The sequence below is a fragment of the Buceros rhinoceros genome, unplaced genomic scaffold (genome assembly GCF_000710305.1).
Source record: "Buceros rhinoceros silvestris isolate BGI_N320 unplaced genomic scaffold, ASM71030v1 scaffold33601, whole genome shotgun sequence".
NCBI classification, from domain to species: Eukaryota; Metazoa; Chordata; class Aves; order Bucerotiformes; family Bucerotidae; genus Buceros; species Buceros rhinoceros.
In genome coordinates, this window is record NW_010395375.1 from 1 (window position 1) to 9,190 (window position 9,190).

Below are 9,190 nucleotides of genomic sequence, written 5' to 3' on the forward strand. Positions count from 1 at the left end.
CAGCGTCTCGGGCCGGGCTGGGCAAGAAAGTGTTAAACGAGCAGAAATTGCTTGGATAATCCCGGAAAATACAGGAGTTGGGGAAGCGGCTTTGTAAATTACCTCTGTCCTCGATTCCCGATCAGCACCTGGCAATAACCCGTCCAGATACGGCCCGGCCCAGGGAGAGGGGCCAGAACTCCCACACCAGTTTTGGGGTTTGTCTGTGACTGAAAAGGGAATAAATACAACTGCAATTGCAACGGCAGCGCTGCTTTTACGTGTTAAAATCCCTTGTGCTCACGTATGGCAGCAGACAGCTCGACTGATGGTTTTCGGAAAAGCCCCTTTCCAGTTCCACACCAGCTCCGCGTCACCGCGTCCTTCGGGGGTGGTGAGGGAAAAAAGAGCCTTTGGATACACGGAACAAGAGCGCAGAAAGCAGAGCAGGTACACAGAAATACACCAACTCTTCAGGACACACGGGCTGCTGCTAGATTAGGAAATAAAGAGAGCGGTGGGAACCTGGCTGCACCATAAAACTAACCGACAACAGCTCAGCTCCGCTGTTTGATGGAGCAGCGGCTGTTTGGGAGTTTTCTATATAAGCCCCCCAGCTGCCCAACCGTGGAGCTGCAGCAGGCAACAATTCCTCAGTCTGACTTTTAAATTCCAGTAGGTTTTCCACCCTGCTCAGTCTGGTCTCAGCCATCAGCAGGGCTGTTCCTGCCCCGGGAACCTTTCAACAGCAGAGTGGAGCCAAGCTATTTGCATAGATGTATTTATTCTGAGCTTTTAATACTGCCAAAAAAATTAGTTCTGAACTTGAACATGTGAACAATGAAATACTTAAACCAGGTAACATCATAGGGAAAATGTGTTTAATATCACTGGATGCATGTTGGAATATTTAAGTTTTTAAAATATAGCAAAAATAGGATCAAACTACTGATTTAAAGGCTATAGAACAGGTTTTTTCAAGATGAACCCAGTTACTGAGACAAACCCACCAATGCAACAGAAGTAGAGCAAGACAGTTCCTTAAGGTGTAAGTATGAAATATCTGCTTAAGAGGGAAGGACATAAACCATTTAAATAGATTTATTTTTCAAGTGTTTACAGAAATCATGGACCAGTTCGTTTAAAATGTTGAATTAAAGAACTGCAAAGACGTATATACAGGTATGTTTAAGGCCATCAGAAAATTTAAATCTAACAATTAACTAAATGTAGTTCTGAAGACTTGAGAAGGTAGATGCATTACTAAAATTTATTCTAAAATTGAACAGCTTCAGAAAAAGAAATACATCTTCATTTAATCAAAGACTAATGGATAATTACTAAAACTTCTGTCGATACCAAAGTTTCAGGTGAACTCTCCATCTGCTACTGGGTATTTGACCACATTTTATAGACAGCAGAAAGTGGCCACCACAGCTGGAGCTGAGCTAGTTACACCCACCCGGTTATTTTATGAGAAAGAGGGGGAAGGCAAAACCTAGCCTTAAAAATTAATGGGTTAATAGCTGCAGCAAGAGCCAACACAGATCAGTTTAATTCAGAACTACACGTCACGTCAGGCTGAAGGTTTTCCTAACACAGGTCTCTCAAGCACAGCTCCCATTGGCTTTAGGATGTGCCTTTGGACAACAGATTTCCATCTCTCCGTTAAGGCCAGAGCTACAGAGCCACGAGTCATTTTAACTGATGATGTTCCACAAACCTAAGCAAGTGGTTAATAGAACAGCACCTCTTCCCTTCGACAACTGGTTCAGAACAGTTTCTCAGGAGACTCTGCCGTAATACCCCCCAAATTCAACACCACCCAGTGTCTGGAACCCTGCAGGAAGAGGCAGAAATCCAAGATGCTGCTTCTAAGCTTTCGGAGAAGTGTGTGAGACTCAGGGTTTGCATCCACGCAGAGGAGGAGACACTAGGTTTAGGAGATGTCTTCTTTCCCTTTAACAGTAGATGGTTTGAATGCAACATCAATCCCTAAGCAACAATGTGCAATGGTTCTCAAAAGCAAGGAACAAAGAAATCGTAACGAGTTTTGCTATGTAGAGAAAACCAGAACTGGGAATCAACAACACGATTCTGCAATGTTTGAGTTTCCAGACAATAATCATATTTAAGCCTAGATTCAAATAAGGAAATAATCTTCCAAGGTCCAAAGGCAAGTTTATTGTTCTGGATCATCCCTGCTTGCAGTTTGGAGACACTGATCAGTGGTGAACACCTACCCGCCCCACCAGCAGACTTTGTCAGTACCAGCTCAAGCTACTAAAGACCTTTCTAGCCCTGTCCATGTTCAATGCACATTTGCATCCACAGGAGACTCGGGATGGGAGAAAACAGAACAGCAGCACGGTTTTGTCCACTGAGCCCAAACACTTGTATCTCAGACGTGCATTTATAATGAATGGTTCTTGCCGAGAGGAGGTAAGACAAGTCAACTGCTCAGCTTAGGCAAGGCCTAAGATTTTTCTGATCAACAGGTTTTATATCTTACTCTGCTGGATCACAAAAGTTTTGCCCTATTTGCTTTTAATCATGTGAAGTTTAACCACTTTTTCAGTATTTGTCTACAGTTAAAGCCCTTTCCACAACTTTCTTCTCCCCGAAGTAGTTACTCAAATGCCATTTGGCAGAAAGAAGGAAGCTCGATCCATTCTTCCAAGACACATATGAAGGTAACCAGTAACTTCACCAAAGGATGTGCCTAAGGAGTAAGACAGCAGGATGTCCTGAGATGACCCATTTGTAAGGTCAGGAAATTCTCTGAGAGTTATGAATTCCCAGCAGAACAGGAACTGGCTGTTCACAAGAAGTCACATGACTCTTCCAAGTACTCAGACTGGTATGACAATTTAGAGATACACAAAGGACAGGATCAGGGAAAGAAAACTGGGGTTAAGTGAAGCCTGAACTCCCTCCACAGCAAAATCCTGAAGTCATATTGGTGAACTATTGCTAAAAAGAAACCTGTACGCAGGGAGAACACAGAAGGAAAAATGCAGGACAACACTGCCTCTAGGTATGAGACAACAGCTCATGATTTCCGAGTTCACTGAGTTGCAGGATGTCTAGGAAGGATCCAAGTTGCCCACAATAACATCAGGCAGAAATATCTGGAAATGAGTGATTTACTCAAGAAGCCCTGTATTACAGCCAAGAGAGAGATGTTGAAGCTAAAAGTTTGTTCTCAAGCACATACCACCGTACATTTTCCCAGCTTAGCGAGAGTAGATCATGAAGCCCTTGCCACAATGAAGATCTATCTCCTCACAGTAGCTGGATGTGCAAGGCCACAGTGAGAACTAGTCCGCTGTGCTCCCAAAGGCCAGTTCACAGCAGTCAAGTAAAACCACCAGAGTACAACTGATGTGTCTACAGACAGGCTCAGAAGTAGCACTTTGTCATGCCCACTCAACCACAGGCATCGGGTCCCAGTTACCCTACAGCAGCACCTGACCAGAACACTCACAGCTCACACCCTGGCATCCAGGAAGGGCTCTGCACCACCTCCAGCCCAGACCTGCCACCGCTCTGCCTCAGCATGGTCACTTCTTACAGCAGTCTTTGTTCAAATGATGGCATTTTTCAAAAGAAACGGATCTAGGAGTGCCTGTGATCGGGATGGACCTCAGAGCTAGAGCAGGAAGATCCTTCAAAGCTCCCCTGAACAGGCCAGACCACCAGTCAGTGGATCCACTTGCCATACTGTGACTCAAGCGAACTTCTCAGACAACTGTTTATTAGACACACATATTGAGATTAATGGAGTCAGCGCAAATTCCCAGATTAAACACATCTTACACACTTCTTTCACAGTTATTATTCACCTCTCTCGACCAGCATACAGTACAGCAGCTACTCTAAAGACCATTTTCACACATGAAAAGGTGCACAAAGTTGTATCTCAATTAAAAGGCCTCTCAACTACCCATTGTTTTATTAAATTCAAGCTGAAAAAAACCAAACCAGCCCCCAAACCCGTAAGTGGAATGTTCTGATCCATTCAGCCGGCTTGAATTCAATACACTGCAAGTTTACTGCCAAACTACAGCCAACTCTAAGAAGCATTTGGTGTGCAGTGGAAAAAGATGAATAGCTTGTGTTCTCCCAACCATTTAAAAAGCTGATGCACAAAAAAATAAAGTATTTTTTTAAAAAAAAGGATTCACTGTTTTCCTACATCAGTTCAACATTAGAAGGCTCGTCTTTTTATTTTTTCCAGTTAAAAAACAGTTGGGACTATAATCTCAGTAACAGCTTTCTAAAAAAGACACAGAACAGCAACTTCTCACCGGACTGTGGTTTAGATGGTTATACTGGTACGGAATGTTTCCAGGCCTTAACTAAAATGGCCGTGTCCAGCCATCAGCATCGTTTCGAGATGTCTGGTGTGCCATACTGTCTTCAGCAGCTTATCACTTTTCTCAGTAAAAACATCTGCCGTTTGTGCTCTTCACACAGAACTTGAAATGACACTATCCCCCCATTTCTACGGAGTTCCAGATTATTTTACAACAAAGTCAAAATATCTGACTACAAGCTCTGAAAGTTCAAGCTGTGATACAAAGTAGAAATGACCCTCTGAGTGAAAACAACCTTCGGTTTTGTAAATAACAGCTGAACAACATGTAGCTGTTCCTTAACTTCACCATTCCGCAGGTAGGAATTATTTGATGAGCGGTACTTCACATATATAGCACTTTTCTTCTTGCACGTGCTATAGAACGCGACAGAACTACCAACACCTCTATGGAGGCAGCCATCAGTATGTTCTCCCCACCGCAGAGAGAGTGCGTGTGCACAGAAGGTAGGCACAAGTGATTTTCCAGAGATTAGACCACAAGTACGCACGAAAACTTGAGTAAGACGGGTACTTTCCAGCTCCTACGCTTACGCCATTTCCTTTATACATTGCTGCCTTGATGAAAAGGAAAGTCCATAAAAAGAAACGTTCCCCAGAAGTCACAGCTATCGGAAGAAAAATCAGGAAAACAGGAGGAGGGTTTACATCTAATCAGGAAAAAAGAGGATCTATCGGGGGAAAAAAAAACCAAACCAAAAGCCTATGAAATGTCATGTGATGGGGTGACATTTGAGTCGTTGAAAACCAGTGTTCCAGGATACAATTTTTATAAACATGTTTTATTTGTCTCGCTTATACCATTAGAACTGTAACTGCTGGCTGTCATTTCCCTTAAAAGGGGAAATCAATTCAAACACATACTGGTGCTTTTCAAAAGAGAGCAATTAAAAGGGCAGCAGCAGCGGGCATTTGAGATTTCTTAAAACCTTCAAGGCTGCAGGAAAGACAAGAGGACATGTGACCAAAAGTGTTATGATTATCCATTAGAGGTTTCCATCAGTACCGGCATCAGTTGTTTAGGTGATAATACAGCAAGGTCAAGTATTAATGACAGACAATGTGCAAGTCATAAGGAATGATAGAGAATACCAATCCTTACAAAAGTCATTGCTATCAAAGAAACTTCAAAGTGTTTCAAAGAGATCTCTAAATACTTCACATCAAATATACAGTGGCCACCCAGATTATCTCTCACATTTGTCGCAAAATTTTTGTTGAAGTGCCAGATCAAAGTGGTTTTTCTTTCTTTTATCTGTTAAAAAAAAGTAATTACACAATTACATTAGCGGTTATGCAAGCGATCTGAGCTCCTCAGCCACAGCGAGCAGGGCCCTGGTGATGAGGAGGCTGCAGCTAAGGGTGCTGCTTCTTTGTCAAAAACTGGCTAGAAGCCTATTGGTCTATTTAGGGAATAGGCATCACTACACATCTTTTAACTGTTCAGTGCTTCAATTTAATCAGAAAAAGCTGAAATGCAGCTGCTCTACCGAGCCACACTTCACCTTTTCCATCCTTTCATAGGAACATTAAGTTTTGTCAACTGCCACCACCATAAATCTTTACGAATTTGCAGGTTTTATCCAAATTTGGTACATCACTTTTAAATGTCATAAGTGAGTCTTTGCTTTTTCCTGCCACTTCAGATAACCATGGAGATCGGATCACCCTGAAAATTGCCTTTTTTGCTTTACTCTTAGCAAGGGTGAGGAATCTGAATCTCATGTGCAAGGCTCAAGATGATGCTTAGGACAGAACATGCAGAGTAAACGTTGTTTCGTTCCTTTCAATATCCAGGTAATATAAAGCTGGCAACTGTAGTCCTGTCATTATGGGTAATGAAAATAGTCCCTTTACAACAAACTTCCTGTAAGGGAGAACAAATAGATAATAACTCTTCTGGTAACATGTATAGTACACTGGCCAGTGTGTTTTTGGCGTTTAACGTAATCCTGTGAATTGCTTTAATTCACTTGCTGAGCATTCATTTGAGGCATCCCTCTGCTTGGTCTTGGGGGCCCTCCACGACCTAGAAAACACAGAAGACAGCTCTTGAATTATGCATGAAGTCAGGCTATTAAAAGAAAAAAAACCAGCCTCCTAAAAGCTCTGGTCTCAACTGGGTAAGAATTCCCAGCTGTGCATCTAGTCTATACATGGTTCTCAAAGCTCCGAATTAAACGTCAACAGTATATAACCCATCTTTACCTTTTTTCCCCAGGACTATGAAATTGTAATCACTTCAGGTAGGAAGGTTTGCAGTAATGTAAGGCAATAATCAGTTTACTGTACTTTAAGTGTAAGTACCGTGAGCTAACTCATCATAATGAAGTTTTAACTTCATTAAGCAAGCGACCACTCATAGCTCACAATCCCAGTAGAGGAGAACCGTAGGTCACTTGAGGAATCCTCACCTTTGCCTGCACATCCCTGACAACAAACCTGAAGACTTTTCTCCATTATAGCTGTGCTTCCTAAAGTACACACTCAGCCTCACCACAGCCTAATACTGCGATGAACTTCAGGCCACAGTCCCACGCTACAGGGCTTTCAGCACTAGGACAGTCAAGGACACCAGTATCCTGGAATGCATTAAGAGCGTGACCAGCAGGTAGGCTGAAGGAGATTCTCGTCTTGCTCTACTCTGCCCTGGTGAGGCTACATCTGGGGACCTACATTCAGTTCTAGGCACCCCAGGTCAAGACAGACAAGGAACTACTGGAGAGAGTCCAGCAAAGGGCTACAAAGATGATAAGGGGACTTGAACATCTCTCTTATGAGGAAAGGCTGAGGGATCAGGGTCTGTTTAGCTTGGAGAAGAGAGAGAGGATCTTATCAATGCTGATCAATAGCTAAAAGGGGGGCGAGTCAAGAGGATGGAGCCAGACTCTTCCCAGCGGTGCCCAGTGACAGGACAAGGGGCACAAACGACCACAGGAAATTCCATCTACACATGAGGAGAAACTTCTTTGCTGTAAGGGTGAGGGAGCCCTGGCCCAGGCTGCCCAGGGAGGGTGTGGAGTCTCCTGCTCTGGAGAGATCCCAAACCTGCCTGGATGCCAAACTGGGCACCTTGCTCTGGAGAACCTGCTTTAACAGGGGGTTGGACTGGGTGATCCCCAGAGCTCCCTTCCAACTCTGCCAGTATGGGATTTTGTAATTACCTCTAGGAGCTCCCCGAGGTCCACTTTGTCCAGAGCCACGTTTGAAATTCTGTTGATATCCATCCTGAAGCAAAGACATGAAAAAGGTTATGCTATAAACCGGGGACATTGTTATGTTTCAGGAAGTTATTAATTGCCGATAACTTGGATTTGAATTAAGTTTCTTTGTCAAAGTTGTGAGGTAAGTTCGTTCTTTACAACTCACTCAACCTAGTTACTAGACTAATTCATCTAGAGATCAGTCAGCCAAACAGAACATGTTTCCCAATTATAACCAGCCACTTAATATTCTGCTGTTTTTAAGTATCTGTTTAGTAACTGAAATTTTTGTCTTCATTAAAAAACCCTCAGAAGAGTGTTCACTGATAGATTTGATTGCTTTTGTTGACAGCTGCTTTTTTCTTCTACTTCTAAGGCACAACGTAACGGTAGCTTACCCGCTGGTAGTTTGAATAATCCCGAGGAGCACTGAACTGGGGCTGCGTGTAACCACTGTTTGGAGTGTTAGAAAAGGATGGACGGTAGCCATCGTATCCTCCTACAGAACAGGGGACAAGGCTTTCACTTGCAAGTTGTTAGCTATTACTTTATGCTACCATATAAAGAAAAGCAGCAACGGCATTTTACCTACACCGGAGGAAAAAAACCCTTTCGTAAGTACTGTTTAGCCACAAGTCAAGCAAGTTTGCAACATTAGTTCTAATACTATTACAAGAAACAAGAACGAAGATCTGTAAGAACTGGAGGAGATACCAGTTCAATGCGTTTCTCTAGTAATTTGAGGTTTGATTTACATACCATTCAATCCAGAGCAGAACATAACACCAGGATCTAAACGTAACAGCTGTGACCTGCAAGGCCACAAGAGCCAACTCAGGCAAGAAGCTGCTCCTGAGCCAAGACGCTTCTGAGTGCTGGGAACCACATCCAAGGATGGCTCCAGTCCCAAGGGTCTAACGTGCGGCATCCAGAGCAATTTGAAACAGACAAGTAGTTTAAGTCACAAGTAGTGACTGCTGTGCTCCCTACTACAATCAGCTGTGTTTTTATTACACGGGTCTCTCCTCTACTCTCCAGTCATGTAAGAGGAAGTGAAAGTGGCAGAAGCAGACAGGGCTGTGTCCATCGGACTAGTCCCACACCGCCCGACAAGGAACCTCTCTGTCCCTCCCGATCCAACACACACGTATCTTCTTAATACAGACAGCCACATACGATCATCTCCAGGAATCATGGATGCTCTTATTGGTCCAGAGCTACAGTATCATTCCTCTGTTGCTCTTCATTCCCTCAGAGTAACGACCTCAGGACTTTGTTTATATCCTAGCAGGAAGCCTAACCTAACAGCTACAATTTAAGTTGCTTAAGTTCGCTAAAGCAAATGCAATTTTTACAAGTTTAACTATCTCAGAGAGGTATCAGTACAGTATAAAACCAGCAGTAGGTCAGTTTAGCACTTGGTATCTCAGCACAGTGTTTCCATAAAGAAGGCAGTCAAAGTCCAGTAAGAGAGCTGAATGAAACTGTTTACCTCTAAATCCATTCGCCGGTCCCCTGTAACCATTCATTAAGCCACGAGCCCCACGTGATCCACCACGAGACACTCCCCGACTGTTATAATAAGGCTGACTGTTTCGTGGAAATCCAGTATTCTGCTGGGGAGGTTGCT

General features: G+C 43.3%; 1 protein-coding gene across 1 annotated transcript; it reads right to left on the reverse strand.

Annotated features, from left to right (window-relative positions):
* Positions 1 to 5,596: 5,596 nt before the first annotated feature.
* On the reverse strand, positions 5,597 to 9,184 carry LOC104501685 (caprin-1-like). Its single transcript, XM_010145536.1, has 4 exons — positions 9,053 to 9,184; positions 7,959 to 8,059; positions 7,522 to 7,585; positions 5,597 to 6,386 (listed from the first exon to the last, which is right to left on the reverse strand). The coding sequence occupies exons 1-4, from the start codon at positions 9,087 to 9,089 to the stop codon at positions 6,322 to 6,324; spliced, it is 267 nt and encodes an 88-aa protein (XP_010143838.1). The 5' UTR covers positions 9,090 to 9,184; the 3' UTR covers positions 5,597 to 6,321.
* Between the last annotated feature and the right edge of the window lie 6 nt (positions 9,185 to 9,190).